This window comes from Muscardinus avellanarius (genome assembly GCF_963383645.1).
Source record: "Muscardinus avellanarius genome assembly, chromosome: 3".
Taxonomy (NCBI): Eukaryota; Metazoa; Chordata; class Mammalia; order Rodentia; family Gliridae; genus Muscardinus; species Muscardinus avellanarius.
Window position 1 is genome coordinate 109,331,497 of NC_137788.1, and position 23,435 is coordinate 109,354,931.

Genomic DNA, 23,435 nt, shown 5'->3' on the forward strand with positions numbered 1-23,435 from the left:
CTCAGACCCCACTACTCCTTTACTGGGTTGTATCACAGAGTCTCCGACCCAGGGAGTCGATAGAGGCTGCTTTAAACTATGGGGGGGTGCCAGGTTGCACGTTCTCCTATGGTGTGATATCTCTGCCACCGCCACTCCCCCACTGGGTCAAGTCCCAGGGAGTACAGTACTGGGATTTCTCCTCTGTGGCCCGCAATTTGACTCACTGTTCTTGAGCACGCAGATGTAGCTGTACTGGACTCGTTGAATTCACTGCTGCTGCCGCTGGTGACAATATGGCACCGCTGCTACGCCCTTGGCCGTGAGGCTGGCTTATTTCTTCTTGGTTTTGATTTCCACTCTGAGTCCCTGCAGCGTGTGCTGAGCTCAGCCACTGGGAACTTTAGATGCTCTCTGTGCCGAATAATCCCGCCTGGCTGTTCTGCAGCGGCTCACCTCGGCTTGCTGTAGCCGTCTGGTGAACTCGCCGCTGCCGCCGGCAGTATGGCGCTGCTGCCGCGTCCTAGGGCGTGAGGCCGGTGTATCTCCTCTGAGGCTCTGAGCTCTGTTTTCAGTCCACTTTCTCTCTGGAGCCTGGTGATTTTTTTGTTTCTCTGGTGATGGTGTTTTCTGGCTATGAAAGGCACTGATTTTGTGGTAATGGAGATTGGTTGTTAGCGGGGCTCTTAAGCCCCGCTTTTCTCTGTCACCATCTTCCCGGAAGTCCAAAAACGCTTTTCTCTGTTGATTTTCTGTATTGTTTTTTTTTTATTCTCTATTTTGTTAATTTCTGCTCTAATTTTAATAATCTCCCATCTTCTGCTGGCTTTGGGGTTCAATTGTTCCTGCTTTTCAAGGGCTTTGAGCTGTGTCATTAGGTTATTTATTTGAAGATTTTCTGTTTTTCTTGTGTGAGCACGCATTGCTATAAATTTTCCTCTTAATACTGCCTTCAAAGTGTCCCAGAGGTTTTGATATGTTGTATCTTTATTTTCATTTGTTTCTATAAATTTCTTGATTTCACCTCTTACATCTTCTATGACCCATTCTTCATTCAGAAGTGTGGTGTTCAGTCTCCACATGTTTATGTTGTTTCTCTGGGTCTTCTTATAGTTGATTTCTAGTTTCATTTCATTATGGTCTGAAATGACACAGGGAAGTATGTAATATTTTTAAATTTGCTAGTGCTCATTTTGTGTCCCAGGATGTGATCTATTTTTGAGAAGGTTCCGTGAACAGCTGAGAAAAATGTAAACTCCGCTCTAGTTGGGTGAAATATTCTATATGTGTCCAACAGGTCTATTTGGTTAATGGTGTTCTTTAGTTCTGAGGCATCTTTACTGACCCTTTGTCTGGAAGATCGGTCTAGTATTGTGAGAGGTGTGTTGAAGTCTCCCAGTATTATTGTGTTGGGATTTATGTGTGACTTCATGTCACAAAGAGTTTGATTTATGAAAGTAGCTGCCCCTATGTTCGGGGCATAGATTAGATGTTCATTATTGTTATTTCCTCTTGCTGGATTATTCCTTTTACCAGTAAAATATGACCTTCTTTGTCTCTCCTAATAAGTTTGGGTTTGAAATCTAACTTGTCTGATATCATAGTTGCTACTCCTGCTTGTCTTCTAGTACCATTAGCATGGATTACCTTGCTCCAGCCCTTTACCTTGAGTTTGTTCCTATCTTTACTTGTAAGGTGTGTTTCTTGTAAGCAGCAGATGGATGCATTCTGGTTTTTAATCCATTTTGCCACTTTATGTCTTTTTATTGGGGAGTTGAGGCCATTTACATTCAGTGTGATTATAGAGAGATAATTTTTAATTATTAACATGTTAAGATCTTATTTCTGTTTGAGATACTGTTTATTCTTCTTTGCTTAGTTGTCTGCTAGATGGGAATTCTTGTTTCTTTGGTTCTGGCGTGGATTACCTATTTCTTCTTTGCAGTTAATCTCCTTGAGTATTTTCTCTAGCGCTGGTTTTGAAGACATAAATTCCTTCAGATTATGTTTGTCATGGAAGCTTCTTATTTCCCCATCTAATTTGATAGATAGTTTTGCTGGGTAGGAAATTTTTGGCTGGAAGTTGTTTTCTTTCAGAGTTTGGAATATGTTACTCCACGCCCTTTTGGCTTTCATGACTTGGTTTGGGAAATCTGGAGTGATTCTAATTGGTTTGCCTCTGAATGTCACGTGGCCTTTTGTTTTTGTTGCCTTTAAGATTCTCTTCTTGGCTTCCACATTAGTCATTTTGAAAATTATGGGCGTAGGGATCCTCTCCTCTGATCCTGTCTAAAGGGAGATCTATAAGTTTCCTGGGCCTATGTATCAAACTCTTGCTCTATGTTTGGAAAATTTTCTTCTATTACTTCCTTGAAGAGATTGTTGATCCCTTTGGTTTCACCTTCTTTTCCCTCCTCTATTCCAATTATTCTTAGGTTAGCTCTCTTAAAATGGGCCCATATTTCTTCAATGTCAGATTCCTGCTGTTGGATTTTTTATTCTAAATTGTAAACTATGCGTTCATTTTTGGAGTGATCATCTTCTAGAAGTGAGATTCTATTCTCCATGTGGTCTAATCTATTGTTTATACTTTGAATTGAGGCCTTTATTTCAATGATTGCATCCTTTATCTCTTTTTGACTCTCTCTGAATTCTTTTTGAAAGCCCTCTATTATTTCTAAAGTTATTTTCCTGATTTGATCTTCTAGAGATCTCTGGATTTCTGTGTTATCAGATTCTGATGTTGTGGGGTTGTGGGCATTCACTGCTCCATTGTTATTTCTCTTTCCCATGATTTTGGAAGTTTGTGCCTTCTCTGGGTTCTTCCCTGGGTCACTACGAGTTCACTTAAGGTGCTCCGGATCTAAAGTCTGTGGTATCTCAGTCACCTATTCTCCTTTACTGGGTTGTATCACAAAGTCTCAGACCCAGGGAGTCAATCGAGGCTGCTTTAGACCATGGGGGATGCCAGGTTGGGCGTTCTCCCACGGAGAGTCGTGACTATGATGTGATATCTCTGCCACCGCCACTCCCCCACTGGGTTGCACTGCTAAAATCTCCAACCCAGGGAGACTATCTATGCAAGTTCCTGAGAGTGCAGTACTGGGATTTTTCCTCTAGGGGCCATAATTTGACTCACGTTTGTTGAGTGCCTTGATGGAGCTGTAGTGGACTCGGTGAATTCACTACTGCCGTCGCTGGCAATATGGCACTGCTGCCATGCCCTCAGCTGTGAGGCTGGCGTCTTTCTTCTCTGGTTTTGAGCTCCACTCTGAGTCCCTACAGGTTGTGCTGAGCCCGACCCTTGGGAGCTTTAGACGCTCCTTGCGCCAAAAAAACTGCTGACTGCCGCCCGGGTGTTCAGCAGCTGCTCACCTCAGCTCGCTGTCCACCCCCTCCTCTCGAGCCTGGTGGCTGGTTGAGTGCGTTGGGCTGGAGCCATCTGGTGAATTTGCCGCTGCCACCACAGTAAGGCACTGCTGCTGAGTCCTTGGCCCTGAGGCCAGCGTACCTCCTCTCTGGATTTGAGCCATGTTTTGAATCTCCCTCCTCCCTGGACCCTTGTGCTGAGAGGGAAGATGGAGCCCGCGCCACTCTGCACCGCGGCTCCAGCCGCGGCACTGTGGGCTGGTTTCTTTCTGGCGTCTTGTTTTTTCAGCCCTCTTTTTCTCTGTCCCTTGTATTTACAGTTTTTATTTCTTTTTTGATGGTGTTTCTGGCTCTGAAAGGCTCTAGTTTTGTGGTAATAGAGATCGATTGTTAGAGGGACTCGTAAGCACCACTTTTCTCCATCGCCATCTTCCCAGAAGTCCTCCTCTGTTCTTATTTGGGCTTTAGTGGTATGAATTTTTCTCTTACCGTTGCTTTCAAGATGTCCCAGAGGTTTTGATATGTTGTATCTCAGTTTTCATTTGTTTCTAGAAATTTCTTTTTTTCATTCCTTATTTCTTCTATGACTCATTCTTCATTTAGCAGTGTGGTATTCTGTCTTCACATGATTTTGTGGTTACTCTGGGTTTTATTATAGTTGATTTCAGTTTCATTATATTGTGGTCTGAAAAGATGCAGGGACATATGTCACATTTTTTAAATTTGATGGTGCCTAATTTGTGGCCCAGGATGTGATTTCTTTTGGAAAAAGTTCCATTAGGAGCTGAGAAAAATGTGAACTCTGCTGTAGTTTGGTGGAATATTCTGTATGTATCTAATTAGTAGCATTTGGTTTATGGAGTTCTTTTGGTTTGAGGCATCTTAACTGACCTTTTGTCCAGAGGATCAGTTTAGCAGTGTGAAAGGGGTGTTGAAGTCTCCAAGTATTAATGCATTAGGAGCCATGTGTGAAAAGAGTTTATTTGATAAAAGCAGCTGCATCTATGTTTGGGACATAAATGTTGACTATAATTATTTCCTTTTGCTGGATTGTTCCTTTTACCATTTAAAAAATGACCTGCTTTATATCTTCTGATAGGCTTGGGTTTGAAGTCTGACTTTTCTGATATCATAGTTGCTACTACTCTTACTTATCTTCAAATTCTGTTGGCATGGGTTATGTTGCTCCAGCCCTTTGCCTTTAGTTTGTTACTATCTTGTAAGGTGTGTTTCTTGCAGGCCACGGAGAGATAAATTTTGTTTTTTAATCCATTTGCCACCTTATATCTTTTGTGTGTGTGTGGTACTGAGGTTGTAGCCCAGGGGCTTTCTACCTTTGAGCTATACTCCCAGTCCTATTTTTTATTCTTAGTTTGAAACAGGGTGTCACTGACTTGCAAAGGGTCTCACTAAAGTAGCTGAGGCTGGCCATAAACCTGTGCTCCTCTTGTCTCAGCCTCCTAAATACTAGAATTACCAGCGTGCACCACCAGACCTAGCTACCTTATGTGTCTTTTGTGGGGAGTTGAAGCCATTTATGTTCATTATGATTATTGAGAGGTGATTTTCTTTGTGTGGTACTGGGGGTAGAACCCAGGGGCTTTTGAAATTTTTTACCTCTGGGCAATACTCCCAGACATAGTTTATACTTTATTGGGAAATAGAGTCTCACTAAATTGCTGAGAGCCTCACTGAGTATCTGAGGCTGGCTTTGAACCTGTGTGATCATCTTGTCTCAGCCTTCCAAGCACTGGGATTACAAGTATGTTTCACAGTGCCTGGATGAGAAGTGAGTTTTAATTTATAACATTTTGAGTTTTAACTTCTGTTTGAGGTAGTGTTTGGTCTTTGCTTAGTTGTTTGCTTGATGGAAATTATTGTTTCTCTGGTTCTGGCATGTATTACTTATTTCTTCTTTGCAGTTACTCTCTTTGAGTACTTTTTCTAGTTCTGGTTTGAAAGATATCATTTTATTCAGCATCTGTTTGTCATGGAAGATTTTTATTTCCCAATCAAATTTGAGAAATAGTTTTGCTGGGTAGAAAATTTTGGGCTTCAAGTTGTTTTCTTTCAGAGTTTTAAATATTTAGTCCAGGCAATTCTGGCTTTCATGACTTAAGTTTTAGAAGTCTGGAGTGATTTTAATTGGTTTACCTCTGAATATCACTTGGTTTTTTGTTTTTGTTGCCTTTAAGATTCTCTCCTTGAGCTGGGCTTGGTGGCATATGCTTGTAATCCCAAAATTCAAGAGGCTGAGAGAGGAGGATCGTGGATCAGTCAGCCTCAGCTACTTAGTGAGATCCTTTGCAACTGAGACTCTTTTTGAAAATAAAGAATTAAAAATAGGGCTGCGGGTATAGATCAGAGGTAGAATGCCCCTGGTTTCCATCTCTAGTGCCATATAAAAATATTTTTTCCTTGTCTTCTATGTTGGTTAGTTTGACTATTTTGTGCCATGGTAAACCTTTTTTCTGATCTTGTCTAAAGGGGGTTCTATACATTTTCTCTACCTGTATATCAACCTCTTTTTTATGTTATAAAAAAGTTTTTATATTACTTCTTTGAAAGGGTTGTTGATCCCTTTGGTTTCACCTTCTAGTCTCTCTTCTATGCCTATTATTCTTAATTTAGTTCTTTTAAGATGGGTCTATATCTCTTCAATGTTTAATTCATGTTATCAAATTGTTTTTTCTATTTTTTTTTTTTTTTTTTTGGTGGTGGCACTGGGGGGTGGAACCCAGGGGCTTTCTACCTCCGGGCTATACTTCCAGACCTATTTTATATTTTATTTGGAAACAGGGTCTCACTAAGTTGCTGAGAGCCTCACTAAGTAGCTGAGGCTGGCTTCCAACCTGTGTGATCCTCCTGTCTCAGCCTCCCAAGCGCGGGGATTACAAGCATGCACCACCACGCCCGGCTTCTAAGAGAGAAATTCTAATTTCCATGTACTCCAATCTATTTTTTTTTATGGTTTGTATTGATGCTTTCACTTCAGTGATTGTATCCTTTATTTTTTTCTTGTCTCTGTGAATTCTTTTGGAAATCTTGTATAGTTTTTACTGTTAAATTTCTGATTAGTCCTTTTGGTGATCTTTGTAATTCTGTGTTTTCAGGTTCTGTTATTGTGGTCTTGTGGGAGCTCATTGCTTTTTTGTTATTCCTACTTCTCATAGTTTCAGAAGTTTGTATCTTGTTCCTTTTTTTGCGGTCCTGGGAATGTAACCCTGGGGCCTCTACTTCCAGGTTATGCCCCTGGCCTATTTTATGTTTTATTTTGAAACAGGGTCTCACTAAGTTGCTGAGAGCCTTACTTAAATAGCTGAGTCTGGCTTTGAAACTGTGCAGTCCTCCTGTCTCAGCCTCCCAAGTACTGGAATTACAAGTGTGCACCACCATGTCCAGAAGTATCTTGTTGCTTTTGATAGATTTCTCTCATTCTGTAGGTGTCAACTGGTATATCAAAGGGCAAGTTGTGTTGTATTCAATGGTGAAGATTGAGTGAGTATGAAAATGAAGTCATAAATGCAAGAATAGGGTAAAGCCACAGATAGGATTGAATAGAATGAGAGTATAAGTAAGTTAGTATATAATAGAGATTAGAGATAGTGAATATGTAATAGGATTCTGGTAACCAATTTTTATTGCTTACTATACTAGTATAGTAAATACTGTGTCCGTTTTATTTTTATTGGAACAGTATTTAGTATAGCGATATGAAGTGGATTTAATATAAGAGAAAAGAAACAAAGAAAAGGATGGAGAGTAGCGTATAGACCTGTACAAGGGAAAAGGCATATGAAAGGGGTTGGGAAGAGAGCAAACAAAGAAGCATACAAATACACACAAAATAACAAACAAAACAACAAAATAATGCAACACTAAAACATATGAATACTCAGTAGACTTGGCCTCTGCAGTCTCTCTCTGTGCAAATGCTGAGTTCCACCAGCACCTTTCTTGCTGCAAGCCTGGTTCTCTGAGTTTCTCTCTGTATATGCATATTGACAGTATCAGTGGGGCTGGATCTAGTGTTAAGTGCAGGTCTCCCTCTGTGCATTCTAACAATGCTGAACCTGCGATTCTTTATTCCTTTGTAGGCAGTGGGTGTTGCTGGGACCAGACACAGCATATACATAGAAATTCCTTTTTTCTCCAAGACTAGGGTTGGGTTGGTCTGACTTCTCCCTGCTTACCATGATTGGGTGGTCTGTAGTGATCTCTAGAGGTCCTACGAAGGCTCTTATGCTTGGGGACTGTGAGCTTATTTGCCTGATTGGCCTTGGGGGCTGTCTGCTAATCCGAGCCTCTGCTATGTTCAACAATAGACTTCATCTCCACCTTCTCCAGGTTGAACTGCAAAGTCCCAGATCCTGTGTGTTTATCACTGGCTGCATGAGTCCCTGTAGCTGTGCCGGGTGATCTCCCACAGGGATGGCATGTTTACTTATGATGTTGTTGAGTGACGCTCTGGATCTCTGGAGGGCACAGTGAGGTTGTCTGCCACTGCTGCAAGTTGTAGTGGTGCTCTTTTTTTTCTGTGGTACCGGGGTTCCTGGAATCCCTTCTACCTCAGGACTACACTCCCAGACCTATTTTTTATACTTTTTGTTTGCAAACAGGGTCTCTTAAGCCAGTGCAGCTGGCTCAAACCTGCATGATCCTCCTGTCTCCACCTCTCAAGTGTAGGGATTACAAGTGTGTGCCACCATGCCTGGCTAGCTGGTGCTTTTTGAGGATGCACTGAGGGCTTACAATTCTGATGAGTCACAGTCACTTACTTTATTTCAAGATGTTGCCTTTTTTCTTTTCTGTGGGTCTCTGGCAGTCCTAGCACAATGAGGCAAGATGGTACTGCTAGGATGCCCATGGCTGCAGCTTATGGAGGCTGGCATGATAATTTGCTTTCTTATCTGCCTTCTAGCTTTTTTGTTCCTGCCGCCTTTCACTTTTATTTTCAAATTTGTGCTGGTTTCTTTTTGTCAGAACTCTGCTTTCATTACATTAGAGACACAGTACTGCTTCATTTGGTCTTCATCTTCCTGGAAGTGATCTTGATTTCTTTTTTTAATGTTGTATAATTTTCTTTGTAGTGGTCTTTTACCTCCTTGGTTAGGTTTATTCATAAGTTTTTAAAACTTTTTTATGGACTATCCTGAATGGAAATATTTTCTGGATATCTTTTGTTTTCAGTCGGCATACTGGAAAGCTACTGACTTTTTAAAGACTAATTTTGTATCCAGACACTTTGCTGAATCTTGTTCTTCTTTGTATTTTATTTTTTCCTTTTTCCATTGCTGGCTTGTAGTCATTAATTCTTTTATCTTTTGTTTGTTTTAGATAGTTTTTATCTATTATGAAATGTAACTTTTCTGAATATAGCAGTCTTGATTGGAATTTATTTTCTTTCAGGGTTTGGAGTACATCATACCAGGTCCTTCTGACTTTCATGATTTAGGTTGAGAAGTCTGGGATGATTCTTATTGTTTTGCCCCTGAATGCCACCCATTCTTTTGCTCTTTAATATTCTCTACTTGACCTATATGTTAGTCTCTTTGATTATTATGTGTTGTGGAGAAGTTCTTCTTTGATCCAGTCCTATTGGGGTTCTGAATGTCTAATGTACATGGATGTTCATCTTATTTTCTATGTTTGGGATATTCTCTGATATCTTTTCTCTGGAGAGGTTTCTAATTTCCTGTGTTTATAATTCATGACCTTCAATGGCTATCATCTGTAATTAGGTCACTTCATTTCATCCCAGATTTCTTGAATAGTTTGATCCTGTTTTTGTATTGTATTCTGTATATTATTGACTCTATGGTCAGTTTTGAATGAACTGTCTTTTAAGAATGAGTCTATTTTCCATGTGGTCTAGTCTGCTAGAGGTGGTTTCTATTATTTCACTTACTCTTTTCTTCATTTATTTATTAATGTTTCATTCATTGCCTCTTCTTGATTCTTATTTAGGTTCTCAATCTCTTTATTGATATGTTCTTTTATATCCTGTTCACTTTCTCTGGTTTCAACTAATGGCTTATATTTAGACTCAAAATTCTGAATTCTCCTCCTGGCATTTTCTGCAGCACTGTATTATTGATGTCCATTGCTGTGGAGTCGTGGGAGTTTATTGTTTCCTTGTTGGCCTTGTTTTCCATGTTTTCAGAGCTCTTAGATTTGTATCTGTTGTGTTGGCATCATTTTCCAATCTGTGGGAGTACTATGTGTACTCGTTGTCTCTTTATAATAAGTCTTGTTCTGAGGGTATATATTTCCCTCAATAAATGTCTCATATGACCAGAATTTTTAGTTATTCCTCCAGAACCTCTTTAACAGAATATAGTTCTTAGTTCTGGAAAGCACCAGTTTCTGATTGGCTGCCAGACTCCATGCTCTCTGAACCTAAATTCAGGATGGATAGAGCCTATAACATTCTAATTGTGCAGCCTATTGAACTTTAATGCTCCAGGAACACCACTTGTTGTTGGTTGTGATAATGTAAAACCCTGTGGACCACTGGCATCTGGCCTCCATGGTCACCAGTCACAACCTCAGCAGGGCCAGAGATTGTGACATTTAGAGCCCATGACACAGATGGCTGAGTTAATTTCCCTGGAACACAACTGTTACCCTGCTGGATGCTATCACAAAACCCTGTCAGCCTCAGGCATCTGTGATCACCAGTCTCAAACTCAGCTGTTTTCTTGCAGGGATTAGAGTACCAATCTCTCTTCTGGATGAGAGACTATAGTGTCCCCCGCCTACAACATTGCTGTCTGAGTTAAATTGCCCCAGGAAAATCCTGCTGCTCTGCCAGCTGTGATCATGTGAAACCCTGCTGGATCCTGGCCTCCCTACTTGTGGGGCTCAAATTCTACCAGGGAAGAAATTGTACCATTCAATGCCTGGGCTATGCATAGCTGAGTTACTTAGCCTCAGGGACACCACCATGGCTCTGGGTAGTTAATATGAGACAGTGTCAGCTACTGGCCTCCATATTCATGGCAGTCAACCTCCATTGGGTGTGAGTTTATAACTTTATGAGCCTGTGGCATGGTTGGCTGAGTTATTTCACCCCAAATATACCACCATTGATGATCCCCTGTTGATCACTAGAGACCCCAGAGGGGCAGGTAGACTGCTTACTCTAGGTCTCACTTGAGTATTCCTGGGGACTGTGCTAATTCACATTTCCATTGTGTCCAATTGTAGCCTCCAACCCCCATCTTCATTGGGATGGCTTGCAAACTCAGATCCCACAAGTGTGGTCATTGTCATGTAAGTCCTTGCAGCCATGCAGGCTCCTTATGGGATTGTTTGTAAACTTACAGTAATGATCCCAGTTATCACCACTTAGGTCCCTGAAGCAAGGGTCAGCAGTTTTTAATTCTCAGTAAATTCTGCTGCAGCCACAGGAATCCACAGGGCAGTTTGATTGGGCAGTCTGGAGATTCACAGTGGTCTTGGCAAATTCATTTGTAGTTATTCTGGTTCCTACATGAAGGTTCTCTAGTTTCTTGGTAGTTTACTGGTTAATTTGACTGGATGGTCTGGAGATTCATTGTTTTGGGATATTTGAATGTGAAGAGAAGAATGTGTGTGTGTGTGTGTGTGTGTGTGTGTGTGTGTGTGTGTGTGTGTGTTGTTTCTCTGCAATCACTGGTTTGACAGGGTTTAACATCTTCTTTACTGAGAGCTGCCAGATACAGGCAGATACCAGCTTCAAAGCAGGCTTGCCAAGATGGTTCCTGCCTCAGCTTTCTGCTCACCAGATGATCTACATGGAGGTCTTTTTTGTTCTATGCTCTTTATGCTATTTCTGATTCAACCACATTTCAACTGTTTTCTTCTATTGAGTTATTACTGTTTTTCTTCTCTTGCCAAGAAGAAACTGCTGGATGAGTTGTGAGTGTCCAAGCAACTAAAATTTCTGCCTTCCATCTTTAATCCTCAAATATTTTATGTATTTTTTATAGGACTAGGGATGGAACTGAGAGACATTGTACCTCTAAACTATACCCCCAGCCCTATATTTTATTCTTTATTTTGAAACAGGGTCTCACTGAGTTGGAAAGGGCATTGCTAAGTAGCTGAGGCTGTCCAGAAACCTCAATTCTCCAGTCCCCTGCCTCCTGAATGCTGGGATTGCAAGCATGTGCCACCATGCCCAGCTCATATTTTATGTTTTTATTGAGAACTTTTTCTCTCCTCTGAAATAATATTAATTTGAGAATCTTGGTATAATTTCTCTATTCTGCTTTAGGCAGAAAAGAATATTTGAAACAATGTTAATAAGTCACATCAGGTTTTATCAGAAGGCTGGCATCTCTGTAATAAAATTCAGCAAAGATAAAGCATAAAATTGTGAGTTTGACTTAAAATATTGGTGGTAGAAGTACACGGTGAGGAGTCTGGTTTTGGGCTAGAGGAAATTTGATGGCTTGAGGTAGTTTGGTAGAAATAATTTTACACAAGGAAGTTGTAGCCAATGGTTGTTGGAAAAGTCAATACAACCTGAGACCACAGTAGTGTGAGTTTCTGACCATACGGTAAGACTGTCTGACATACTGTTAAATTGTGAGGTACCATCTTGTAATATTAAGTTTCACACACTGGGGAACATAATGAAGATGAGTACATTGTTGCAGATGAAATGTGTTTGGTGTGTGAGGGGAGAAGTAATTCCCCCACCACAACCACACAAACATAAACACAGAAAAACCGTGGATTCTTGTCCTAAGCCATGAATATATAAGCTATGAATATATAAATATTCATAGCTTGGACAGTTGCTGGAGATTTAAAGAAGTTTATTAAAAAGATAGAAATACAGGAATATAGTTACAGCCCAGTGCCCCAGAGAGAGAGGTACACAGGGGGGCAATCCGAATGGAATATACCAAAGAACTCCAGTTTGCTAAGTGTTTTATCCCAACCAAGTCTGTGGCAGGTCCTTTGATCTGTAGATATGCTAGCCTTTATCTCCAGCCCAGTTTTCTGCTGTCTTCAGCCAGATTTGGGGTGGGAGGGGGGAGCAGTCCTGTCTCCAAATACAGGCCTCTACCTTTTGTTTCCCTCCCAAGATGTGTTAAATTGTTTCTCCGGGGTCTGGGATTTCCTTAGAAATGTAAAGAAACCTCTGCCCTGGCTCCGCTTTCTTCTTTCTCTTTTAGAAATGTAAATTACAAGTCCCTCCTTCCTGCATGTACTGGCTTTCTTAAGTATACAGGAGATATATTTTCACAATTGGAAATCTTTCCCAATACTGATACATTAATACATTTTAAAACCTCTTTCCAATACTAGTACATACATGACTGGAGATCTTGAACTGGCCTAAGAAACTAAGCAATGTGCAGCTTTGAAAAGATCATAAGGAAGCTGGGTGTGGTAGTGCACACTTGTAATCCCAGCATTTGGGAGGCTGAGACAGGAGGATTGTGTTTCGAAGTCAGCCTCAGCTACTTAGTGAGGCCCTTTGCAAGTCAGTGAGACCATGTTTCCCAATAAATAATAAAAATTAGGGCTGGTGGTGTAGCTCAGAGGTAGAATGCCCTGGGTTCCATCCGCAGTACCACACACACAAAAAGAAAAGATCATGAGGAAATAACTGGCTTCAAATAGTTGAAGGACAGTCAAGTGAAGAAGAACCAGTATGCTTTGTGTTCCTCCAGTTAGATAACAAAGGGTAAATGGCAAAATTAGAATTTTCACTTGGAATTTTGAATTTTCTAAAAATTGAATCCAGTTTCTTAGTTTGCTAAAGAGAAAATTATCTAAAATTTGACATATAGAGCCCTCAGCCAACTGAAAGAATGGGTAATATACAAAATCATGGTAAGTGTTGCACCGGTGGAGGGACAAGCCTGCTTATAGGAGAGAAACTTGGTATAAGAGGAGTGAGAAGTCAGATTAGTGGAAAAGAGAGCCAACAGTGTGTAAAAAGCTCATAAGAGAGCATAAAACTTTATATACAACAGAAATAAGTGTATTTTGCTAATGATGAAACCAGTTCTGTCTTTTGAAATGCATTTGGCTTTAAGGTTTGCAGATAAGAGACTTTTCAGCCTAGTATATATAAATGTGTGAAGTGAATAGAGATGAAAAACATGAAGTTTTCATGTTGAAAAATTCACTTAGTCATGACCCCCAGTCTAAGGTGCACTGACTCCCATTCATACATATTACCAAGAGTCCTGACACATTCCTCTTCTCTCTCTTTTTTGACTTCTGAGTGTGATATTTTCCATTAGTCCCTACCCTTTCCTAGTTCAATGCTGACCTCCTGCCTTGAAGGACCAGCTGTTCAGCCTACAGGACTCAGGTCATGATGGAGATGCCAATCAAATGCCCTCTAAGTACATGTGACATTTTTTTGATCCTCAAAGAAATTTCATACTGGATCAGTACCCATATGATGTGCCCCAGGGGCCACTTACTAATGGCTATATCTCTATCACAGATGCTGTTCCAAGCCCCTGAGATTACAGTAAGGTCCTTGGCAGAAAGGAATGTCACCAAACAGTATTCTCAAAAGTGCTTGGAAATCCTTAGATAAGTGTCACTGACCTTTCTCCCTCTTCTCTTAGCATTTAGCCTGGATGCCTGTCACCAAGCCCCGCTGAGCAGTGACTTGAGCCAGCTGGTGGCAGAGATACAAGCTCTAAGAGGGCAGCTAGAGCAGAGCATCCAGGTGAACAATTGTCTGCGGCTGCAGCTGGAGCAACAGCTTGATGGAGGAGCAGGCAAAGCCAGCTCTTGCTCCATGGGCCACAGTTTCAAAGTCAACACCAGACCCAGAAAAAAGCAGCCACTCTTCCAAGGTAGGAAGGAAAAAAGAATCAGGAAGCCCAGCCAGTGGCACCAGGTAGAAGGGCAATGTTGCTTCTTTGTATTTCTCAGGGTCAGGTTAAAATTGGAGAGGATTAATATGGCATCGTGAGAGCTTGGGATTTAGGGTCAGACCTTCTTCAGACCGAGTTTGCCACTTGCAGGTTGTTGACTTTGGGTGAGGTGTTTGAATTCTCAAGTGTTTTAAGCCTTAGATAGAATATGGACATAACAAAAAAGTATATGACTTGGATAGTTTTTTGTAGCATTAAATGAAATCATTTTCAAGTGTCTAGTACAATAGGAATCACAGAAAATTAACAGATGAATATGTCAATATCTGTTGTTTGTACTTGTGTTTTAAAATTTACCAAATGCTTTAAAATATATGCTTTTGTAAAATGAATATAAAGTAGGGAAGATTTTACTCTCTCTGTGTTTTATGTGAGGAAATCAGAACTCATTAATGGATAAGTTTATAGGATTTAGAACCCAGATTGGGACCAGATGCTTCAATTTCTCATGTGTTTTTCCTTCCACCTCACTGTGCCCTGTCTCAGTGTCACTGACCTTCCCATATACTCGAGGCTGGTCTCCCTTTTCCTCACAGGGGTTAAACTGAGCATGCAGCAAAGAATCAAGGGCCTTGAGGAAGTGCTGGGTGGCCAGAACATTTGTCCAAGTGCAGACATCCACTTCTGTCCCATCCTTTTGCCTGCTTCTTCAGATATACATGTTAACCAGATCTCCCTCTCTCAACCTCACTTCCCTCTGTTTTAATTTGAATGTTAATAGTGTACCAATTCCCTAATCTCTTGTCACATTCAACTTCTACTTCTTCTATTTTTTCTTTGGGTGCATCATTTAATTCACCCTTTCCACTTACCAGCATGGCCATAGCCTCAAATTTATTCTAATCAGAAACCACTTTTCTGATTTCTCTAAGGCTGAGTAAGCCTTCCAACTCTCATGCCTGATGTCCCTGGGTCATGCTAATTCTTATCTTCTCAGGTTATGCTGGGTACTAATTTATCATTCAATGACCTTAGCTGTCAAATGAAAATGTCAATCACATGACCTTGTTGTGGTCATTAAGTAAGAAATATCTGTGGACTGCTCAACACAGTACCCAACTGGCCAGAACTGCTCAGCATGCACTGGGTGACTACTAGTGGGGGTGGTCTTGTGTCCTGTCTGCTTTTTTCTCTTACAAGCCTTCCTTCTCTTTCTGGCTTTCCCCCACACTAGTAGCTCTACATCCTATTACTCAGGTAGATCCATACCCTAGTCTCTTTTTCTCTTCCTTTGAGCTGGAAAGCTGGCTCTAAGTCACATTCACTGGAGCAGAATCTTCCTGTTTTTTTTTTTTTTTTTTGAGGGGGTAATGCTTTGCATATTTGATCAACATTTTTTGTATGTGTGGTACTGGGGATTGAACCCAGGGAAATTTATACCTCTGAGATAAATTCCTGTCCCTATTTTATTTTGTAATAAGGTCTCATTAAGTTGCTGAGGGCCTCACTAAGTTGCTGAGGCAGATAGTGAACTTGTGATCCTTCTGTTTCAGCCTACCAAGTATATGCCACTGTGCCTGGCTATTTTTTCTTTTTTGTTACGAGAGATCAAACCCAGGACCTTGCACATGGGAGACAAACTCCTTATCACTGAGCTATACCCCCAGCCCTTGATCAACATCTCAACATATAAACTTTTTTTTTTGTTTTTGGTACAGGGGATGGAACCCAGGGGCATTCTACCTCAGAGCGACACCCCCAGCCCTATTTCTTATTCTTTATTTTTTGAAACAGTGTCTCATTGAGTTGCAAAGAGCCTCACTAAGTAGCTGAGGCTGGCTTCAAACCTGCGCGATCCTCCTGTCTCAGCCTCCCAAATGCTGGGATTACAAGCATGAGCCACCACACCTGGCTGACATATAAACTTTTATGTGTATTTATTTCATTAAAAGTCATTGTACTAGACAACACCTACACAATTATACTGGAAATTGGGTTTATAAAAATATACCTAACAATTTTTTAATCTGGAAGTTGCATTCTCTTGAAATAACTATCAGTTAAGAAACATATCTTGTTCTGAAGGAAGATATGGAAACAGACTAAGCTTTTCACCATGGTGCGTGGACGCTAGTGATGTGAGAGAAGAGTCCTGTTACCTTAGATCTTGGGAGGAATATGCATGAGCTGGGTGTGTAATGTTCTTCAGAAGTCCTGAAAATTGTCTTAACTTTCTAGACTCAGTTGCTTTCCCTCCAGTCCGAGATGTTGGCATGAGTTCTTCTGCTCTGGTCCTCCCCAGTTCTTCCTCTGCTCCTGGCTCTAACACTGCAGTTGTCACCAGGAAAAATGGTAAATATGGCAACTAAAGGGCTCAGAAACCATGATGAGAAATTGTTACTACAAACCACCTTTGGTTCTCTATAAATATATTCTCTGAATCTGCAGATTTTTCTTGGCATGCCCCACTGCTTTTCACCCTATTCATTGCACACACCTTCTGTGACTATCTTGCTTGTCATCCTTTTGTTTCTACAGTTTCCTCCTGCTCTGTTTCTGCTTCAGTGCTTTGTGATCTCTTCACTCTTGAAGGCACTATCTATCCAGCTGAGTTTCTTGTTTGTGCCTATTCTACTCATAGGCTAATTATTAATAATTGTCAGTAAGGATAAAGCTTGTATTTTGAAAATTTATCATTATGAAATGATGTAAGAAAGATAACACAAATGTAGACCCCAGAATTTCTCTTTGGGCTTTACCAGGTCTGTATTTCTGAAGGCTGCCTTTCTTGTTCCTAGCCTTAGTCACTGTCTTTTTGCTTTCAACAAACTAAAGATCTCATTGTTTTATTTTTTAGAGCTGGATTTGGATGCTTCTCCAGGAGTGAAAAACCATCCCAAGCTAGAGGGGGATGCTACTGATGGCTGCTTTGCCAACAAGCATGGCCGCCATGTCATAGGCCACATTGATGACTATAGTGCTCTAAGACAGCAAATTGTGCAGGGTAAACTGCTGGTCCAAAAGATACTGTCTGTCATGAGGTTAGCATGCAATTTTCCTGGCCTTGAAGCTCCAGGCACAGAGGTAATCCTTTCCTTCTCTTTCTTCCTCTGATTTTCCTATTTATTTTTGTGTTCTATGTCTACCAACAACTAAGAAAGCATTTTTTATTTATCTTAGCTAGGCTCTTTCCTCCATGTCTCCTATTTACTATAAATTCTATTCTGTTGCAGATAAAGCTGACTAGATCTTTTACTTTGGAACCACAGGGAAGCCTGTGAGTGCCCTTTAGTGCTTTATTATCTGTTACAGTCATGGTGGCCCATAACCATCTGTGGGCAACTAAAACCAATCATATGAGCTGGACATGGTGTTGGACACCTGTAATCCCATTAGTTGGGAGGCTAAGACAGGTAGATCATAGGTTCAAGGCCAGCCTAATCAATTTAGCAAGATCCTCAAGTAAACCTCAAATAAAAAATTAAAAACAACTTTTCAAATAAGAAATTAAAAAGGGCTTAGAATGTATCTTGAAGGTAAAAAGACCCTGAGTTCAAGCCCTAGTTCAGATAGATAGATAGATGATAGATTGGTAGATAAACTCAGGTGAATAGATATTGAGGGATTTGTATCAAAATGGGTCCCATGTGTGGAAAGCATGAGAAGCAGGCCTTTATGAGATTTCTTTGTTGAGTCTGAGCAAGGGTAGGAGGAGCAGTCAACAAAGCTTCTCAGAGCCCTGCACTCTTGAGACCAAATGCCCACAGCTGTGCCTTCTGAGCCATTGGAGCCAGGTTGATGCATAGGGACAGTCCTGCCTCTAGAGGGTCCCCTGCTGGAGAGGAGCAGATATACCCAAGTCAGTAATTACACAAAGGGACATGGAAAGTATGAGAAGTCACCCTTCATGTCATGAACACAACAATGCAAAAGGGTCTCTTATTGCAGGTAAGGAAAGTAAACAGGGCCATAGAAGACATGACACAGAGGGATGAGCTTTGAAAGCCTCATAGGATGTACAGGTGGAGAAAGGAGACCATTAAAAGGTGTAGTACTTCAGTGGTGGCACCACAAAAGGATGAGCCAGGGTTTCCTAGGTACTGTGTACCTCACTCACAGAAGAAGCCAGAGCCCTGTGCTTGGGTAAAGATATCTCAGTTTCAGTGATATCCATGGCTACTTACCCTCCTTCCCCAGGCACTGGGCAGCAAAGGTGTCCTCGAGCTGCAGGGCAATGCCAGTGCCCTGCACCATGCCCTGGAGGAATCAGCCGCCCTCCTTACCATGTTCTGGAGAGCAGCCTTGCCAAGTTCCTGTGGCCCAACACTGACTGGCAAAGCGGTAAGAGACCCATTTCTTCTCCTGGTTCAACCCCAGCTCTTCTGCCCTGGGATGGTTCTGTCTTGTTGGTCTCCCACAGCTTTACTGAGGGTCAGGGACCATTAGAAAATTAGAATGGGCAGGAGCTTAGGGGAGCACCCTGGGGAAAACTCCAATCCCTGGCAGCTGATTTTACTGGCGCTCTGACCACCACTCTTCCTCCCACACTCCAGCCCCCATTATAAAAAATTAGAGAAGGAAAAGAAATGGAGGAACAGATACATAATCACTCTGTTGTCCCATTTCTATAACTTAGAAGTTAGTCTGATCTGAATTGTTGAAGTCCCTTCATCCCTCAAGTGTACATGGTCGAAGGATCACAGTGTCACCAGAAGCCCATAGCCCCTTTTAACCTCACCCTAGAGCCCAGCACATTTTTTAGTTTGCAACTCTGTGCTTGGCCTGGAGAAAGTCGGCCCCATATGAGATCTTTCTGGATCTCACATTAGCTCTGATTGGCAGTCCTTGGGAACAGCAATTTCTAGATCTTCTTCCTAGGGATTCCAGTTCCAGATTATTGTTGCTGATTCTTTTTGGATCCAATTATGTTAATTCCAGAGAGGTACTTTACCATCTTCATGCTGTACAGATATATACAAACTGTGTGTTGTCTTTAGGCCAGCTCTGCCTCCACAGACACAGTGCCTCTGAACTTTGAGTTTCATCTGTGATAGCAGAGTGACAGAACTCATACAAGAACTGAATTTGAGGTCTTGTTCACAGCTGAGAGTTTTGTACTGGTCTGGAGTCAGGATCTCTTCAGCATAGGAGTGTAGGCCTAGCTTCTCAATTTTTTTGGCCAGTGTCCTTTAACTGGAGGGAGGAAACACAGTCCAGTGTCGAGAAGGTTGTGGAGTTCTGCTTTTGGTTGCTGAGAACCACAAAGGGGAACCAGGGTGCATTCAGCTTTCTTACCATTGACTCAGAAAGTCTGTTCCTCTTCCACAGGTAGAGTCCATGGAGAGGGAACTTCTGGAACTGCGAGCCCAACTATCCAAGCAGGAACAGCTCCTTCAGAGCACAGCCAAGCATCTGAAGATCACCAACCAGCAAAAGGAGAGCATGGAGCAGTTCATCGTTGGCCAGTGTAGGCACCCTGATCTGGGGAATCCCAGAGAAAGGGAGTGGTCCTCCAGATACCCCACTTATGCTACAGATAAACAGTGAGGCACAGAAAGTCAGAAGGTGGAACACCAATGTACAGGGCCCAACTCTCTTGTGCAATGAGTAATTTGGGGCATAGAGGGAGATGAAGGGGTCAGCAAGAGACCTGAGCTGAGTGGTCAGAAGAAAATGCTTTAGACCATAATGCCAGCAAGTAAGTAAGTAAGGCCCTGTCTCAGTCAACATTCTTACCATTGTAATCCAAGCACCTGACATGCACAACTTAGAGAACTATTTATTTTCTTACTGCTCTGGAGATTTCACTTTATGGATGTACAGTCCATTTTACACCTGTTGCCAAGCATGAACTTGGGCTACATGTCCTTAGGATATAAGGGGGGGGGGTCAGAGCTGGATGCTACAATTGGGCTGAGCCAGAATGCACACATGCATGCACGTACATACACACACACACACACATACACACACACACACACACACACACACACACACACACACACACTATCTTTGGCCATGCCCTCAGGGACCCACTTTCATACATGGACCCTCTAAAGCATGAGGTCTGGAGGACACTGTAAATATAAACTATAACAGGCCCTGTTAGTAATTTCTGGCTTTGGGGCTGTTTTATTGTTTCAGTGACCAGGACACATGATGTTTTAAAGAAGGCAAGGACTAATCTGGAGGTAAGGAAATGACTGTATCTGTCAAAGTTGCAGAGCTTGTCCCAAGCCCATCATTTGTTATCAGATTTGTAGGTGACCCTGACCTGCGCTTACCTTCCATCTGGAGATGTCTGGTCCACTTGTAGGGTCCTGGTTTCTCAGTGAGCCTCCTAGGTTTCCATCCCATTACCCTTCTTAGCTCTCTCTCCTCATCTTTTCATTTACTATCACCTTTTCACCTCTTTTTGACCCCAGTTTTCACTCCTTGATGTCAATCGAAAGACATGGAGATATCCATGTCTTTTTTTAGCTGGTTCTTTAGGGCAGAGACTTTCAGAGTCTTTGAATTTATTGTCTCTAAAGGAGTGTGAGGCCAGTTATGCATTCTGGAGGTTCCTAAATTACTATGTCAAAAATAAAATAAGGTGCAACCTTATAAGTGGATCTCACTGCCCACTATTGGGTTGAGAAAAACAATCTGATTTTGATACATCTTTTTCATTAAAGTAAATAATGAAAGATCCACTGGTTCTCATTGATCTAAAAAGAAATTTGATTATAAGTAAACACTGAACCTTACAGGGAAAGATAGTTTTAAATCAATGCCAGGAATTCTCTACATTTACTTAACGTGCTAAGTGCTAACCATTCCCCAGAAAGTACTTCCAAGAAAACCTTGATGTGTACAATTGTTATAAAAATCAGAAACTGAACTTTTAAGTGTAGAATAATTGAGCAGACTCATAAAAATGTCCTGAAATTGTGCCATGAGAGTGTTGACCACACAATGTGGATAAGGGTTGGGCCATGACTCCACCAACTCTATGGGTGTTTTGTGCAATTTCCCTTGGTTCCTTTCTTATGACTGTTTTCTTTCCTGAGCCTCTTCAGCACAACACTTACAAGATTGCCTCTGTCCAGCCTTATTCCCATCCAAGCAAAGGTAACCCAATAGCCTGGTAACCCTATAGCAAGGGGCCTTCAAGCTTCCTCCAGGGTGTAAGCTTCTCTCTTCATCTCCCCCAGAGCCTGGGGAGGGCCAGGCCCTTAAGCCAGGCCTGCCACTAACTGGATGTGTGTCTCTGGCTTGCCCCTTACTCTCTTTAAACTGCTGTCTCATCTGTAAAAGGTGGAACTAGACTTAAATAATCTCTGAGGTCCCAAACTTAATAGGAGCACATGGCAAAGTGTACTATCCTTCCTAGATGGAGCTGTCTCTACATGTGCATGCTTCGTGTTCAGCACTTTTTTTCCTAGAAGATAGTAAAAGCCTTCTTTTTTTTGCTTGGGGCCTGAGTCTGCTCTTGGAGAGGGAGTAGTAGGATCTGGCAATTCAGTGCCCAGAGAGCCTTTCCTTCTAAGCGGGGGCCCTGAGTCTCCTCCAGACCCAGCGCGCCTTCTGCTCAAGCTCTAAACCAGCCTCCACCGTGCTCCTGGCTTTTGGCTCACTTAGCTTCACTCCAGTCTGTGTGCTATCGGCAGGCTCTGATACTCACTCTGAAGGGGTTTGTTTTATTTTCCTCTGCAGGTGAAATCTCTAAGGGCTCTGTCATGCACTCCAGCCTCATGACCCTTGCCTTTCAGGAGCCACACAAGAAGCGAAGCCACCAGAGGTCCTTAAAACAGCAAAAGGAGTGGGCCTGTCCCATTTTTGCAGAACTACCCATCTGCTGAGGAGCCTCTGGGCCCCATCCATCCAAGCCTGCTGGAGGTCTGCAGAAGTGGCCAGAGACTCATCCTGGTATAGCAGGCAGAAAGGCAGGTGGACTTCCCCTCAGTGATAACAAGTACTGAGCAAAACTCAGGCAAAACTGTATAGGCGACCTGTGGCACTGCTTCTAAACTGCCTTGGTAACACTGCATCTGCCACAGCACAGTTCGTACCTTAGCAGCCAGCTGAACTCAAATGGTCAACTTGGGAAATAGGACTGCCTCCTACCAAGCGGGCATATGGCCCCAATACTGGCGCTCCTCAGGCAGGTCTAGATGCATACTACTGGGCAGCAGTCCCCTGCTGGATGGTACAGAGGCTGAGAAAGACCGCTTAGAGAGCCACACCAACCCAGGCCAGCTCCACCAGGCCCAGCCAGGTTGGACTTCAGCCTGCAGAGCCACATCTGTGTACTTCATGTTCATGGGTGAGCATGGTGACTGGCTGGATGCTCTCTCAGGCTTAGCCTAGCACATTCTGTTTCTATTCTTAAACATGCTCCAATTTTCACTGACCCTACTAAATATGTCCCATTTTCTCATCTAACTTCTCTTAAGTGAATTGGGGACTGATAGCCATAGTAGAAAACCTGTAGAAAGCCATGCATACAACAGCCTATGCTTGTTTTAAGTGGCAAGGGCCAGGCCCCAGCTGTACTGTAGCTGCATCTGCATCTACACAGTGCTCACAGGATGTGGATGTGGGTGTGTGCATAAAGATATGACAGAGATATATTTGCATTGCTGTAGCCATATGTTGAAGGTCAATATTGAACGGTGGATGGGTGGGTGAGAGGTGGGTGAGTGGCTATTAAAGCAAAATATTTACAAAGAAATGGTGTTGTTTGTCTTCCTTGTTTTCCATTTCTGCACCAGGCCCTGGGATAAATGCATGAGAATAGGAAAGACACACTATCATTAAAAAATTCACAGGTTAATATTTGAAGCATATTACTTTTTCTCTCTTTATTATTTTGTAATGATCCCAGTCTAAATACCTGAAGGAGTTCTTAAACTTGATGAACTTTTCAATCAGCTGTGGATTGTAGGACCTACTTCCTGGGCTACAGTACCAAGAGCTTTAGCTGGTGTGGGATCCTAGAATCTGCATTTTCCTTGTAAGCACCCATGGTGATTCTTGTGCAGGTGAGCAGCAGATCACAGTTTTTAAAATGTTGCTCTATGTCATTGCATAATGATGACTAATTTATTATTAACAATAATAAGTTTATTACATAAAAAGAACCCTTTTAAAAAGCTATCATTGTATGTATGTAATACTAGAGATTGAACACAGTGGTGCTTTATAACTGAGCTACACTCCTGGTCCTTTTTTACTTTGAAACAAGGATGAAGGCTAGGCTCA

At 42.0% G+C, this 23,435-nt stretch overlaps 1 protein-coding gene across 13 annotated transcripts in view; it reads left to right on the forward strand.

Moving 5' to 3' along the window:
* Positions 1-22,033, forward strand: part of PDE4DIP (phosphodiesterase 4D interacting protein) — a gene marked incomplete at both ends in the record, with an annotated part of 180,290 nt that extends 158,257 nt beyond the window's left edge. For 7 of the 13 annotated variants that reach the window (XM_080692735.1, XM_080692737.1, XM_080692739.1 and 4 more), the window contains 7 exons: positions 13,935-14,168; positions 16,428-16,541; positions 17,047-17,273; positions 18,387-18,530; positions 19,518-19,656; positions 20,334-20,380; positions 21,944-22,033. In XM_080692735.1, coding sequence (XP_080548861.1) covers positions 13,935-14,168; positions 16,428-16,541; positions 17,047-17,273; positions 18,387-18,530; positions 19,518-19,656; positions 20,334-20,380; positions 21,944-22,033 — 995 coding nt within the window. Of the gene's footprint in view, positions 1-13,934; positions 14,169-16,427; positions 16,542-17,046; positions 17,274-18,386; positions 18,531-19,517; positions 19,657-20,333; positions 20,381-21,250; positions 21,303-21,887 lie in introns of all 13 variants that reach the window. The other 6 variants (XM_080692726.1, XM_080692732.1, XM_080692727.1 and 3 more) reach the window with 4 other exon arrangements.
* Positions 22,034-23,435: the final 1,402 nt, after the last annotated feature.